The sequence below is a fragment of the Phacochoerus africanus genome, chromosome 3, assembly GCF_016906955.1.
Source record: "Phacochoerus africanus isolate WHEZ1 chromosome 3, ROS_Pafr_v1, whole genome shotgun sequence".
In the NCBI taxonomy this organism is placed as follows: domain Eukaryota; kingdom Metazoa; phylum Chordata; class Mammalia; order Artiodactyla; family Suidae; genus Phacochoerus; species Phacochoerus africanus.
The window spans coordinates 51,153,478-51,169,634 of NC_062546.1; the positions used below are offsets into that span (position 1 = coordinate 51,153,478).

At 46.2% G+C, this 16,157-nt stretch overlaps 1 protein-coding gene across 7 annotated transcripts in view; it reads left to right on the forward strand.

Annotated features, from left to right (window-relative positions):
• Nucleotides 1-13,142, forward strand: part of SH2D4A (SH2 domain containing 4A) — a 79,067-nt gene extending 65,925 nt beyond the window's left edge. For all 7 annotated transcript variants that reach the window (XM_047771733.1, XM_047771739.1, XM_047771735.1 and 4 more), the window contains 2 exons: nucleotides 11,220-11,440; nucleotides 11,980-13,142. In XM_047771733.1, coding sequence (XP_047627689.1) covers nucleotides 11,220-11,440; nucleotides 11,980-12,072 — 314 coding nt within the window. In that variant the 3' untranslated portion in view covers nucleotides 12,073-13,142. The remainder of the gene's footprint in view (nucleotides 1-11,219; nucleotides 11,441-11,979) is intronic.
• The last annotated feature ends 3,015 nt before the right edge of the window (nucleotides 13,143-16,157 follow it).

Here is a 16,157-nt window from a genome sequence, read left to right on the forward strand (position 1 = left end):
ATAAATGCTCAGTTTTGCTTTTTTTTTTTTTTTAGGGCCACACTCATATCATATGAAAGTTCCAAGGCTAGGGTTCAAATAGGAGCTGCAGCTGATGGCCTATGCCACAGACAACGGCAACACCAGATCCAAGCCTCATCTGTGACCTGCACCACAGCTCACGGCAATGCCACATCCTTAACCCACTGATCAAGGCCAGGGATCAAACTTGTATCCTTATGGATAATAGTTGGGTTTGTTACTACTCAGCCTCAACAGGAACTCCTAAATTCTCATTTTTAAAAATCTTTTTAAAATCCTTTTTAAGATTTTTATTTTTTCTATTATAGTTGATTTACAATGTTCTGTCAATTTCTGCTGTACAGCAAAGTGAGCCAGTCATATATATATGTGTGTGTATGTATGTGTGTGTGTGTGTGTATGTATTCTTTTTCTCACATTATTCTCCATCATGTTCCATCACAAGTGACTAGATATAGTTCCCAGTGCTGCACAGCAGGATCTCATTGCTTATCCACTCCAAATGCAATAGTTTGCATCTACTAACCCAAACTCCCAGTCCATCCCACTCCCTCCTCCTCCTCCTCGGCAAGCACAAGTCTGTTCTCCATGTCCATGAGTCTGTTTCTTTTTTGTAGATAGGTTCATTTATGCCATATATTAGATTCCAGATATAAGTGATAGCATATGCTATTTGTCTTTCTGTTTCTGACTTACTTCACTCAGTATGAGAATCTCTAGTTCCATCCATGTTGCTGCAAATAGCATTATTTTGTTCTTTTCTATGGCTGAGTAGTATTCCATTGTGTATATATACCACATCTTCTTAATCCATTCATCTGTTGAAGGACATTGGGTTGTTTCCATGTCTTGGCTATTGTGAATAGTGCCATAGTGAACATAGGGGTGGATGTATCTGTTTCAATGAAATTTTTGTCCAGATATATACCCAGGAGTGGGATTGCTGGGTCATATGGTAGTTCTATATTTGGTTTTCTGAGGAAGTACCTGTACACTGTTTTCCATAGTGGTTGTAACAATTTACATTCCCACCAACAGTGAAGGAGGGTCCCCTTTTCTCCACACCCTCTCCAGCATTTGTTATTTGTTGACTTGTTAATGATGGCCATTCTGACTTTTGTGAGATGATACCTTATTGTAGTTTTGATTTACATTTCTCTAATAGTTAATGCTGTTGAGCATTCTTTCATGTGCCTGTTGGCCATCTGTATATTTTCTTTAGAGAAACATCTCTTCAGGTCTTCTGCCCATTTTTCTATTGGGTTGTTTGTTTTTTGCTGTTGAGTTGTGTAAGTTGTTGATGGGATTAAGATGGCAGAATAGAAGGACTGGAGCTCAACTTCTCCCATATAAACAGCAAAATTATAACCAAAAGCTGAACAACCTTCAACCAAATGGACTGGAAACTTTCAAAAAGATATCCTACTCCAGAAGACAAAGAGGAGGCCACATCAAGAGATAGGAAGGGTGATTACGTGATATAAGCAACCCCATACCTCCTGGGTGGGAAGCCCATAGACTGGAAAGTAACTATATCACAGAGACTCACCTACAGGAGTGAGAGTTCTGAGCCCCACGTCAAATCCCCACACCTGGGGATCTGGCATTGGGAGAAAGAGCCTCCAGAGCATCTGGCATTGAAGTCCAGTGGAGTCCAGTGCAGGAGCTCCATGGGACTGGGGGAAACGGAGACCCCATTCTTGAAAGGCACACCCAGACTTTCATGTGCACTGGGTCCCAGGGCAAAGCAAAGGCTCCATAGGAATCTGGGTCGGACTTGACTGCAGTTCTTGGAGGATCTCCTGGGAAAACAGGGGGTGACTGTGGCTTATTGTGGGGGAAGGACATTGGAGGCAAAGCTCTCGGGAATATTCATCAGCATGCCCTTCTCTGGAGATGGCCATTTTGGGAAAATCTGGCCCCACCCATCAGCACTGAGAAGCCCCAGGCCAAACAATAACCCAGGTGGGATCACAGCCCCACCCATCAGTAAACAGGTTGCCTAAAGACCCCCCAGGCACACAGCTGTCTCTAATCTCACCCAGAGACAAAGCCCCACCCACCAGAGGGATAGGAATCAGCTCCACCTACCGGTGGGCAGGCACCAGTCCCTCCCATTTAGGAAGCCTACAGCAAGCCTGGTACCAACTTCAGCCACAAGGGGGGCAGACATCAGAAGTAAGAGAGGCTACAACTCTATTGTCTGCAAAAAGGATACCATGCCAAAAACCTATACAAATGAAAAGACAGAGAACTATAACTCAGATGAGGGAGAAAGAAAAAACCCCAGAAAAACAGCTAAATGATATGGAGATTATCAGCCTCCAGGAAAAAGACTTTAGACTGTTGATTCTGAAGATGATGCAAAACATTGGAAATAAACTGGAGGCAAAGATGGATAATTTACAGGAAACACTGAGCAGAGACATACAAGATTTAATTAAAACTTAAGCAAGCAGAGATGCAAAATACAATAACTGAAATTAATTAGAAACAACCAATAGCAGAATACAGGAGGCAGAAGAATGAATAAGAGAGGTGGAGGACAGATTGGTGGAGATCACGGATGCAGAACAGAAAAAGGAAAAAAGATTGAAAAGAAATGAAGAGAGTCTCAGAGAATTCTGGGACAACATTAAATGCACCAACATCCATATTATAGGGGTGCCAGAAGGAGAAGAGAGAAAGAAAGGGACAGAAAAAATGTTCGAAGAGATAATAGCCAAAAACTTCCCTAACATGGGAAAGGAACCACTCACTCAAATCCAGGAAGCACAATGAGTACCATATAAAATAAACCCAAGGAGGAACACCCCAAGACACATATTAATCAAACTGACCAAAATTAAAGACAAAGAGAAAATATTGAAAGCAGCTAGGGAAAAGAAATAAATAACATACAAGGGAACCCCGATAAAGTTATCAGCAGATTTTTCAGCTGCAACTCTGCAGGCCAGAAGGGAGTGGCATAATATACTTAACATGATGAAAGGGAAAAACCTCCAACCAAGATTACTTTACCCAGCAAGCCTCTCATTCAGATTTGAAGGAGAAATGAAAAGTTTTACAGATAAGCAAAAGCTAAGAGAATTCAGCAACACTAAACTAGCTTAACAACAAATACTAAAGGAACTTCTCTAGGCAGAAAAGAAAAGGCTACAACCAGAAACAAAAATACCACAAATGACAAGGCTCACCAGTAAAGGCATATATACAGTAAAGGTAGGAAATCATCCATGCACAATTATGCTACCAAAATCAGAAATCATGAGGAGGGTACAAATGCAGGACACTGGAGATGCACTTGCGATTAAGAGACCAACAACTTAAAACAATCTCATATATATATATATATATATATATATATATATATATATATATGTAGACTCCTATATCAAAACTTCAGGGCAACTGCAAACCAAAAATCTACAATTGATACACATGCAAATAAGAAAAATCAACTCAATTACAATACTAAAGATAGTCATCAAACCACAAGAGGAGAGAACAAGAGAAGAAGGGAAGAAGAAAGAGCAACAAAAACAAATCCAAAACAGTTAATAAAATGGCAATAAGAACATACATATCAATAACTACCTTAAATGTTAGTGGACTAAATGCACCAACCAAAATATATAGACTGGCTGAATGGATACAAAAACAAAGAGTTTTGTAAGTTGTTTGTATATTTTAGAGATTAAGCCCTTGCCAGTTGCATCATTTGAAACTATTTTCTCCCATTACATAGGTTGTCTTTTTTTTTTTTTTTTTGTCACAGTTTCCTTTGCTATGCAGAAGCTTATCAGTTTGATTAGGTCCCATTGGTTTATTTTTGTTTTTATTTCTGTTGCCTTGGGAGACTGACCAAAGAAAACTTTGGACGGTTGATGTCAGAGAATGTTTTGCCTATGTTCTCTTCTAGGAGTTTTATGATGTCTTGTTTTATGTTGAAGTCTTTAAGCCGTTTTGAGTTTATTTTTGTGTGTGGTGTGAGGGTGTGTTCTAGTTTCATTGATGTACATGCAGCTGTCCACTTTTCCCAGCACCACTTGTCGAAGAGACTTTTTTTCACATTTGATATTCTTGCCTCTTTTGACTAAGATTAATTGATCATAGGTATCTGGGTTTATTTCTGGGTTCTCTATAAAAATGCAATACCTTTTAAAATCACACCCCCAAAAATTAAATACCTAGGAATAAACCTGACTAAAGAGGTGAAAGGCTTATATGCTGAGAACTAGAAAACATTAATCAAGGAAATTAAAGAGGATTCAAAGAAATGGAAAGATATTCCATGCTCCTGGATTGGAAGAATTAATATTGTAAAAATGGCCATATTAGGAGTTCCCGTCGTGGCGCAGTGGTTAACGAATCTGACTAGGAACCATGAGGTTGCGGGTTCGATCCCTGGCCTTGCTCAGTGGGTTAACGATCTGGCGTTGCCGTGAGCTGTGGTGTAAGTCGCAGACGCGGCTCGGATCCTGCATTGCTGTGGCTCTGGCGTAGCCTGGGAACCTCCATATGCCTCGGGAGCAGCCCAAAGAAATAGCAAAAAGACAAAAAAAAAAAAGGCCATACTACCCAAAGCAATCTACAGCCTCAATGCAATCCCTATCAAATTACCCATGACATTTTTCACAAAACTAGAACAATTCAAAAATTTATGTGGAACCAGAAAAGACTCAGAATTGCCAAAGCAATCCTGAGGAACAAAAACCAAGCAGGAGGCATAACTCTCCCAGACTTCAGGCAATATTACAAAGCCACAGTCACCAAGACAGTGTGGTACGGGTACCAAAACAGACAGACAGACCAGTGGAACAGAATAGAGAACTAAATGCTCATTTTTAATTTTCAGCCAATCTCAGGGAAATTTAATGAAGCCTGTGGGTCAAAAAGCCAAGAACTAAATGGGGAGATGAGAGTCCTGAAACTATCACTAACTGTCTTGTAACCTCGGCATGTCCCTTTCCTACCTCTGTTTCCCCATCAGTAAAATGGCAGTGGTAATAGTATCGGTTCTGCTTATTTCAGAGCCATTTGCAGGTTAAACGCAGTGAGTGGCCACCTCTGGAGCAGCGGGAGCCACTCTAGGAATCATTTCTAATAAACCGTGAACTCGCACAAAGGATGGGGACACCCCAATACCTGGCAATAGGGTTTTGTCTAAAGACTCTGTAGCCACTGGTAATGCATGGAGACGATTTGATAACAGACAACAGGTGTCAGCAAACCAGAACCGATGCTTGCTCCTATTTTTATATTCCCAGCCTAGGGGTTAAATCAGAGTCACAGCTGCCAACCTACGCCACAGCCACAGCAATGTGGGATCTGAGCCGAGTCTGCAACTTACACCACATCTCATGGCAACACTGGATCTTTAACCCACTGAGTGAGGCCAGGGATCAAACCCGCAACCTCATGGGTCCTAGGCGAATTTGTTTCTGCTGCGCCACCACAGGAACTCCCTGTAAATGAAGTTTGATTGGAGCACAGTCTCATCCATGCCTCTTCCTGCTGTGTGGCAGCTTGACAGAGACCAGTACGGCCTGCAGAACCAAAAACATTTAGTGTCCAGCCCTACAGGGAAAAAGTGACAGTATGTGTAGTGTGGTTGGGTGGGCTGAGCCCAGGCCCGCCTGTGGGACCTTACGTGCATTAGGATCCACAGCACAGGCCTTCCATTCTGTCCTTGGAGGGTCATGACAACATCTTTTTCTCAGGCCACGGTGAAGGTTAAGTGAAGAAAGCTCCCTTGAGGTGTTCCAGGCAGACAAGAAGAACTAGATGCAATTGTTACTGGGTAATCTTTCTTCTTTATTTTATTTTTATTTTTTTGTTGTTGTTCCCAGGCTGGGGGTCAAATTGGCGATGCAGCTGCCAGCCTACACCACAGCCACTGCAACGCCAGCTCCAAACCAAATCTGTGACCTCCACCACAGCTTGCAACAACACCAGATCCTTAACCCACTGAAGGAGGCCAGGGATCGAACCCACGTCCTCACGGACACTAGTTGGGTTCTTAACCTGCTGAGCCACAACAGGAACTCCATTTCCAGGTTATATTTCATCTGGTTTCTAACCACAAATGGTCCAGAGGCTGGAAGCAGTTCATGGATCAGCAGAATTCAGCCTGGGGGTGCCCCAGAGAAACAAGAAGTACGTCCCTGGTCCCCATGAAAACAGTTTTCAGGCCAGAGACAGTGGCTGCATAGAATAGCCCTTGAGAAGGACACTAGCTTGAGTGTAAGACAAAATTATTCGTCAGACCTTTTCTGAGCATCTTCTAAGTGGCAGGTGCTGAGGGGGTGAGAATAAATAAGGGGTGGTGATTGCCTTCTAGTTGTTCACGAGGAGTTGGGGCAGGGAGAGGCAGAGCAGAATGTGCTGTGGTGCTCTCACAGAGCTGCAGATGGTACTTTCCCAGGTGGAGGTGGGGCCAGGTAAGCCCTTGGGGGAGGCCAGGTGAGTGCTCAGTGGAGGTGGGACCAGGCACTCAACAGGCCTAGAGGAACCTGAGGCTCAGATTGTTCAGGGAGAGGTTAGAAGGCTTCCTGCTATGGGCTGAGTCTTGGAGACTGTGGAGGTGGCTATGCAGAATTGCATCCCATTTCCCTGCCCTCCTCCTGAAGGGCAGTGGCTGTCACTTGGATGTCCAACAAGGGAGCTGCCAGGGTTTCTGAGTCATCTCAGGTCTCTTGAGGCATGTTTACCCTCTGCTGTGCAAAACCAGTTCTCCTGGACCCATATGGGGGCTTGAGCCTGCATTCATAGGGCTTTAGGACTGTGTTTTACAATATGGTAGCCGCTAGCCAAGCGGGGATCTTTACATTGAAATTAATTAAAATTAAATAAAATTAAAAGTTGAGTCCCTCAGTCACACATTATGTGCTTAATAGCCACAAGCGGCTGCCATGTGGCCACCACAGACAGCATGTCCATCATCACAGAAAGTTGTTACTTAGTCTTTTTTTTTTTTTTGCTTTTTAGGGCTGCACCTGAGGCATATGGAAGTTCCCAGGCTAGGGATCAAATCAGAGCTACAGCTGCTGGCCTACACTATAGCCACAGCAACCAGATCTGAGCTGCGTCTGTGACCTACAGCACAGCTCAAGGAGACACCAGATCCCTGAACCAATAAGCGAGGCCAGGGATCAAATGTGCATCCTCATGGATTCAAGTCAGATTCATTTCTGCTGTGTCACAATGGGAACTCTTGCTTAGTCCTGCTCTTGAGGGCCCTGGGTGTTATGCGAGCAGAGAAGTGGTCCCCTCCAAGCCAGGTGTCCAGGCTCTGGGGAGCTTAGCCTACTCCCCCTCGTGCAGAGCCCCTGCTTCCCCTGGATGGCTGCCCTTCTGCCACACCCAGCCTGGATTCAGCTCTAAACTAGACAAACTGCTGAGTGAAGAGCTGTTTCATTGAAAAAACTGATGACACAGAAGGAAGCTTTTATTTATCCCTTTCCACTGGCACAAAGTCCTCCTATGACCTCAGACAGGTTTGGTTCTTGTAATTTGTGTGAAGAGAGCTGGTCAGAGGGAGGTGGTCTTAGGGTGCTGGATGGAGACCCCTCATTGCTTTAGACTTCCTGGAGGTGAGGAGTTCCCTGGTAGCTCAGCAGGTTAAGGATCTGGCATTATTACTTCTGTGGCTCAGGCCTCTGCAGTGGTGTGGATTCGATCTCTGACTATGGAACTTCCACATGCTGTGGGCATGGCTAAAAGAAAAGAAAAAAAAGAAAAAAGAACAGGGTTCCCATTGTGGCTCAGTGGAAAAGAATTTGACTAGCATCCATGAGGATGCAGATTAGATCCCTGACCTTGCTCACTGGGTTAAGGATCCGGCATTGCTGTGAGCTGTGGTGTAGGTTGAAGATGCGGCTCAGATCTGGTGTTGCTGTGACTGTGACATAGGCTGGTGTTGATTCAACTCCTAGCCTGGAAACCTCCATATGCTGTGGGCACGGCCCTAAAAAGACAAAAAAAAAAAAAAAGGCAGTTCCTGTTGTGGCTCAGCAGGTTAAGAAACCCACTAATATCCATGAGAATGCAGGTTCAATCCCTGGACTCACTCAGTGGGTTAAGGATCCGGTGTTACCATGAGCTGTGGTACAGGTCACAGACATGGTTGCTGTGGCTGTGGTGTAGGCTGTCAGCTGCGACTCCGATTCAACCGCTAGCCTGGGAACTTCTATGTGCCAAGGTGTTGCCCTAAAAAGCAAAAAAAAAAAAAAAAACCCCAAAAAACAAAAAACAAAAAAAACAATTCTTGGCATCATGCACAGCGTGGGAGTCCATGGGGATTTGTATCTGACACTGGACTTGAGTGAATCCATTGCCCTTGATGGAATCATGACAAATTATCCATTGACCTGTATCATCAGATTCACCAAGAGAGAGTGCCCTTTGGGAATCCTGCTTTTGCAGCAAAGCAAAGAGCAAAGCCCAGTCCCTGTAGCACCCGTCTTCTGAACCTGCCCTCGGTACCACTGGGCTGAAGGAGTCCCATCAGGACCCGTGTCCTAGTGTCTCTAGATGAGGCAGCACCAGATTTGTGCGTAATGAGGAATTGTTCTTGATTGGGAGACTCGGTTTGATTTACAGCCACTGTATGTATGACCTGATTTTAGGAGGAATTTCTCCCTAACCCATGTTTGCTTATAATTTTCCAGAGTAGCTTTCATTTTAGGATTCCAAATCCATTTTGATAAAACCCAGGTGTTATAAATTAAAACACCTGCCCCACCTGGTGAAGTAACTTGGAATCTCAGGGTCAGCCCATCAGCGAGTCTAGGAGGGGAGAGAAATCTTTCCAGAGTGAGCCCCCTGGCTCTGAAGTCAGTGAAACTACCCTGGTTGGTGAGTTTTGACCCTCTGGTCACCCTCAGGCCTCAGGTAGGCTGGTTATCTGGGGCCCCGTGTCAGCTTCCAGTTACTTTCGGGGGACCAGGCAGACAGAAGATGTCCATCTCTGTGGGGCTCACCTGGGCATCACTTGGGCACCGGATGTGGATGCCATCACCCAAGAGGCTCCCTGGGGCCCTGGTGCCTATGGTTTCCAAGGCTCAGTTGTTGGGAAAACGCAGGAAGGTGACTAGAGAGGATGGAGCTGGTGCCCTGTGGGGTGTGGACACAGCAGAGCCACCGCCCTAGAGATACGGGTGGGGGTTCGTCTTCCCTTTCAGGCACATCCCTTGTCTGTAAGGGGCTGTAGGCCCTGTCACCACCCAGCCACCATCCCAGCATCACCCTGGGGCTGAGCTTCATGTACCTGGTCTTAGAGGAGCAAGCCCTGCGGGGAGAGGATGGGGCAGGAGAGGGGCAGGCTGGTGGTCACAGCTGGGGGAAAACAGGTGATTTCTAATTCTCCCTTTATTGAAGGTCTGCTTGCAAAAAAGAGCATAGACATGCTTCTACTTTACCATGTACTTTGGATAATTAGGTTTTAATTCTCAACTATTTAGTCTTGTTAGACTAAAGGGCTGTGATAATCCATTGTCTTTCACCAGGAGGTCTTCTAGTTTTTTTCCCTAATAATAAGATACGGAGGAGGTTCTGCTGTGGTGCAGTGGGACCGGTGGCACCTCTGTAGTGCCAGGATGTTGTTTCAGTCCCCAACCTGGCACTTTGAGTTAAAGGATCCGGTGTGGCCGCAGCTGTGGCTCAGATCTGATCCCTGGAACAGGAACTCCCATATGCCGAGGGGTGGCCAAAAAAAAAAAAAAAAGATGCCGAGTAGCAGCACAGGAGGAGGCAGGAGCTTCCTGTTGGCTGAAATGGGAAAGTCCTCAGAGAACGTGGCTCTTCATCCAATCAGAGTAACTCAGCCACCTCACTGCCCTGCCAGGATGTGCCTGCGCTTTCTGTGTGTCTCATCACGCTGCTGGTCCAGCTGAAGAATTAGAACAGGACAGGAGGGGAACCTGCAGTATGAGTCAGACCTCACAAGTTTGGACTATTTGGGGAAAAGGCTAGTCTGAATTAGTGTGAATTCATGAGGCATCTAAACCATACACATATGTACATTGTACAATGTATATAAATGTGTATGTATATTGAGTGTGTATATTTGTATCACATGTATATGATATGTGTGTATATATGTTTATATCATATATATGTGTGTGTATATACATACACACACATATATATATGAAGTTTCATTCTTTTGAATATATGTGAAGACACTAACATATAAGCATATATACACTTGTATACATACCTGCACCTGTATTTACTTTCATTCCTCTAGATGAAGGCTCACTGGGGAGTGGCTACAGCATAGGGCACTGGGTGGCCTGGACTCATCCTGCTTTCTATCACTGACTTGCTGATTCCTGACCAATGTGTCCACCGTCAGCACTGCCAGTTTTGGGGCTTGGACCCCTCTTTGTGGGGAGGCTGTCCTACGCCCTGTGGGATGTTTAGCAGCATTCCTGGCTCCCTGCCCAGGACAACCCAAAATGTCTCAGATGTTTCCAGATGTCGCTCTGGGTGGGAACTACTGTTCCAGACCAAGGAGGACCATTCCCAAGCAGAGCCCCCATCGGGCAACTGGGGACAGCACCTCTAAGTCCCTGGCAGAGCCAACCCTCCCAGGGTGACCATCAAGGGTTCAAACACTCAGAACCACCCAACGCCTATGCTGTTGGAACTGGGCGTGTGAGGAGAAGTGTGTTCTGAGGGTTCCAAGTTTGCACTTTCCTGTACACTATTTGCTTACATGAACTACCCTGGCCCAGGTACCAAATACCAGAGGATGGGAAATGCTGAACACTAGTCCTAAAAAGCCCCAGATGGACTTAAGTTTGCTCCTGTTTTTTTTGGGGGGGGGGGTTTGTTTGTTTGTCTTTTTGTCATTTCTTGGGCCGCTCCTGGGCATATGGAGGTTCCCAGGCTAGGAGGCTAATTGGAGCTGTAGCCACTGGCCTATGCCAGAGCCACAGCAATGCAAGATCTGAGCCATGTCAGCAACCTACACCACAGCTCACGGCAATGCCGGATCCTTAACCCACTGAGCAAGGCCAGGGATCGAACCTGCAGTCTCATGGTTCCTAGTCAGATTCGCTAACCACTTAGCCACAACGGGAACTCCAGTTGCTCCTGTTTGGTGCACATGTTGCTTGGTGCACATGGCTCTGTTTAACAGAGTGTTTGGGAAATGATTTGGCTGACACACCTGCTCTATTTTCCCCCAGGAATTCTCACGCTAAAGAGAGCGAATGAGCTGCTAAGCTCATGCCAGCCGGGCAGCTTTCTGATCCGGGTCAGTGAGAGGATCAAGGGCTACGCCCTGTCCTATCGGTTGGAGGACGGCTGCAAACACTTCCTCATCGACGCCTCCACGGACTCGTACAGCTTCCTGGGTGTGGACCAGCTGCAGCATGCCAGCCTGGCCGACCTGGTGGAGTATCACAAGGTGAAGCCACACACGACTTCACCGGCTCGGTGAACAGGTGTCCCGCTGTGGCTCCAACAGGGAAAGGCAGTTTGCGAGGAAACTGACTGAGACAAATAGGGCAGAGTTGAAGGGGTTGCCTTTGAAATTTCTCCCAATAATCAGATGCTTAACTGCATTTCCTTTGTCACCGAACCTAGATCCCCCTGAAATACTCAGGAAGAGCACGGGGCAGAGAATATAGAAGGTGCACACTCGGATCTGTGCACACTCTGATCACATCTGGGAACCTTAAATTAGAGCACAAGCCTGGGTGGGGATTGGCAGGGTGGGAGGGAGACCATGTGGCAGTTTGCAGACGAGAACAAAAATTCTTTCCAGGTTGCCTAAGCCAAAAAAGCTTTGTGCATATCCAGGGGAAACCGGAAGTTGTATGCTCTGTGAGGTGGGAAGGGCATGGCTTATGAATGATACCATCTTGTGAGTGAGACTCAGAAGCCCCCTGGTACCTGTGCTGTTGTAAGGGACCCACAGCCTGACCTGTACCTTGTCATTCACAGGAGGAACCCATAACTTCCCTGGGGAAGGAACGCCTTCTGTACCCCTGTGGCCAGCAGGAACAGCCGCCAGACTACCTGGAGCTCTTTGAGTGATAGCCCCCTTCGTGTCACCCTGCTGCTGTGTCACCCTCTGGACAGATGCCATTGAAATGGACACTTGTGTGTGAAGCCAAATTGCCCTGCAGCAAACTGATCTGATCATCTGAAAGGATCCTCGGAGATGCCCAGAGATCTTCTCTGCACAAATTCTGGGCCTTAATGCCAAGAGGGGCTTACCTCTGGGTCATATGCAATCTAGAAGTAAAGGGAGAAGAACCTCATTTCAGCAGCCCTAACGTGACCCCGCAAAGGCACACGGGAAAAATAGGAACCTTTTTAGGAATTAAGGTGAACCTCCAAACCAGAACTCCCGTGACCTCAACCCTCCCTCTCTGCCTCATCTCAGAGGGCCTCAGGGTCCTGTTTAGATGTAGCTGCAGGGTGGTTTGGGGGAGCTGAGCTGACACCCACCTTGCTTACTGTGCCCGTGGGCTCCAGGGTGTAAATCACGTAGGAAAACACAAGTTGGGGATGTTGTGAACTGAATGAAGAGTTTGAGGATGTAAGATGAGAGGCTTAACATGTACAGAAATGTTCTGGACGGTCCGCAGGAGCTCAGGGACACTGTCCGAGGTGGCACCTGGCTCTGGGGGAGCTGTATGGGGCTCCCTGAGGGTCTGGCTCTGCCCAGACCACGTGGGTGAAGCCGTGCATGCCTGTGGGTGCTATGGCAACAGATAGACAAAGGCGGAGGAGTGGGCTCTTTAAAGGACACTACTTGCTGTGGGTTTAACTGTGTCCTCAAAAGGAACGTCGAAGTCCTGCCCTGTAGCTGTGATTGTGCCCTTATTTGGAGACAGTCTCTTTGCAGATGTAGCCAAGTCAAGATGAGGAAGATCAGATTAGGAAGTTCCCCAAAGCCAGCGACGGGCTTCTCTGTAGGGGGAGAGGGATCTAGAAGCTGGCACATGCGCAGAGGGGAGGTGGCCTTGGGACCACAGAGGCAGAGCCCCAGTGACCAGTCACGAGTTGCCAGCTGAGGTCCTGGGGGCGGGAGGGGAGCATGACCCTGTGGACACTTCTAGCCTCCAGAACAATGAGAGAATAAACTTCTTTTGTCTTAAGGCACCAAGTATATGGTAATTTGTACCAGCAGCCCTAGGAAACTAATAGAGAAGTTTATGTAATTATAGACTCCGATGTGCATTATGGACCTTTCTTTGCAGTCCAACCCACCCTTCTTGTTATGAAGGATGCATGAAAGCTCACCTACCCTGGTCTTTCAGCTCTGGGTACAGATTTGCTCAGTCAGGAATCTCATGCCCTGTTGATCCCACCCCCAACCTTCAGCCACCCACCAGGCCAGCCCTGGTCAGGGGGTGTCCTCTGGGCCCCACCAAGGAGGCTCTCACCACCCAGACCATCCAGGAGGATGGGATCTACTGGAACTTGTTGGCATTCTTTTAAATGAAGCAGATGGTTGTCGCAGTCTGTTCCTGAGGTTGGTTGTGCAAAACACTGGTTGACAGTGTAAAATGTAACCAGACAAGAGGGAGGGTGCATTTATATGTATCAGTATGCATGAGTGTACATGTGCTTTAATGAGAAAGCTTTTCGTTTTTCTTTTCAGGGCTGTACCTGTGGCATATGGAAGTTCCCAGGCTAGAGGTCGAATCAGAGCTGCAGCTGGAGTTCCCGTCCTGGCTCAGTGGTTAACGAATCCGACTACGAACCATGAGGTTGCGGGCTCGATCCCTGACCTTGCTCAGTGGGTTAAGGATCTGGCATTGCTGTGAGCTGTGGTGTAGGTTGCAGAAGCAGCTTGGATCCCGCATTTCTGTGACTGTGATGTAGGCCAGCGGCTACAGCTCCAATTGGACCCCTAGCCTGGGAACCTCCATATGCCGTCGTGGGTATGGCCCTAGAAAAGGCAAAAAGACAAAAAAAAAAAAAAGAGAGAGCTGCAGCTGCCAGCCTACACCACAGCTCCCAGCAGTGCAGGATTCTGGCCACATCTTCCACCTACACTACAGCTCCTGGCAATGCCGAATCCTTAAACTACTGAGCAGGGCCAGGGGTTGAACCTTCAACTTCATGGACACTATATCGAGTTCTTGAGCTGATGAGCCACATCGGGAACTCCCTATTTGAGGCTTTTCTTGAGCTCTGAGAAAGTATTTCAATAGGCCATGTTAAAGTGTTTCTTGAAATGTTCCACGTGCTTTCTATTGTCTGAGACACAATTGTCAATTGTCTAAGAGAATCTGTCTCAGCTTTCATTTCTAACTGTAGTTCATTAGCCATGACATCATAGACCTGGAGAGATACACAGAGCTGGAAGTCAGAAACTTCTCTTTCCTTCTTTTCTCACCACTAGCTGCATGACCTTGGACAGATCCCTCTACCTCTCTGAACCTCCATTTTCACTTCTAATAAAAACGAAGTGAGGAGTTCCCATCTTGGCGCAGTGGTTAATGAATCCGACTAGGAACCATGAGGTTGCGGGTTCGGTCCCTGCCCTTGCTCAGTAGGTTAAGGATCCGGCGTTGCTGTGAGCTGTGGTGTAGGTTGCAGACAAGGCTTGGATCCCGAGTTGCTGTGGCCCTGGCATAGGCCGGCGGCTATGGCTTCAATTAGACCCCTAGCCTGGGAACCTCCATATGCCGTGGGAGCAGCCCAAGAAATGGCAAAAATGACAAAAAAAAAAACAAAAAACCGAAGTGAGTTAACCTTTTTTTTTTTTTGTCTTTTTAGGGCTGAATCTGCAGCATATGGAGGTTCTCAGGCTAGAGGTCTAATCAGAACTATAGCTGCAGGCCTACGCCACAGCCATGCCAGATCTGAGCCTCATCTTTGACCTACACCACAGCTCACGGCAACGCTGGATCCTTAACCCACTGAGTGAGGCCAGGGATCGAACCCACAACCTCATGGTTCCTAGTTGGATTCGTTTCCTCTGCACTACGACGGGAACTCCCAATGTTAACTAATCTTTATTATTTTCACCCAGCTCTGAAATCTTAAGTTTCCAGAATAAATAGAAAAGTGCCCTCTAGTCACTAATAATTATGATGACCTATAAAATTCCAGCATCAGGAGTTCCCGTTGTAGCCCAGTGGAAACGGCCGACTAGTATCCATGAAAATGTGGGTTCAATCCCTGGCCTCACTCAGTGGGTTAAGGATCCCATATACCTCAGGCATGGGCCTAAAAAGAAAAAAGAAAAAAATTTCTGTTTAGATAATCAACCTTTAAATTGACCTTTTTCTTTTTTCTTTTTATTGCTATTGAGTTTTATGAGTTCTTTGTATATCTTGGCTATTAGCCCCTTATCAGACTGTATGATTTACAGTAATTTTCTCCCATTCAGGAAGTTGCCTGTTCATTTTGTCGATGGTTCCCTTGGCTGTGCAGAAGCTTTTTATTTTTATTTAGTTACATTTTTTGCTTTTTGCTTTTGTTGTTTTTGCTTTTGGTGTCAGATTTTAAAAAGCCAGAGCCAAGACCTATGTCAAGGAGCTTATCCCTTGTGTTTTCTTCTAGGAGTTTTGTGGGTTCAGGTATTACATTCAAGTCTTTAATCCATTTTGAGTTAATTTTTGTATATGGTGTTAGATAGTAGTCCAATTTAATATTTTTGCATGTGGCTGTCTAATTTTCCAATATCATTTATTGAAGAGATTTTCTTTCTTTCTTGTATATTCTTGGTTCTGTTGTGGTAAATCTTACATGCATAGGTTTATTTCTGGGCTCTCTATACTGTTCCATTGATCTCTGTGTCCATTTTTTTTTTTTCTTTTTAGGACCACACCCCAGCCATGGGGAAGTTCCCAGGCTAGGAGCTAAACTGGAGCTACAGCTGCTGGTCTACACCACAGCCACAGCAACGCCAGATCCGAGCCATGTCTGTGACCTACACCGCAGCTCACAGCAACGCTGGATCCTTAACCCACTGAGCAAGGCCAGGGATTGAGCCCACGATCTCATGGATAGTAGTAGAGTTCGTTACCGCTGAGCCACAACAGAAACTCTCTCATTGCTGTGGATCTATAGACATTAGACATGGTTTGGTTAGCGTTGCTCATGGAATTTGAAGCTGCAGGTAGGGAGTTACTGGCCATGCTGTGTTGACCTTATTT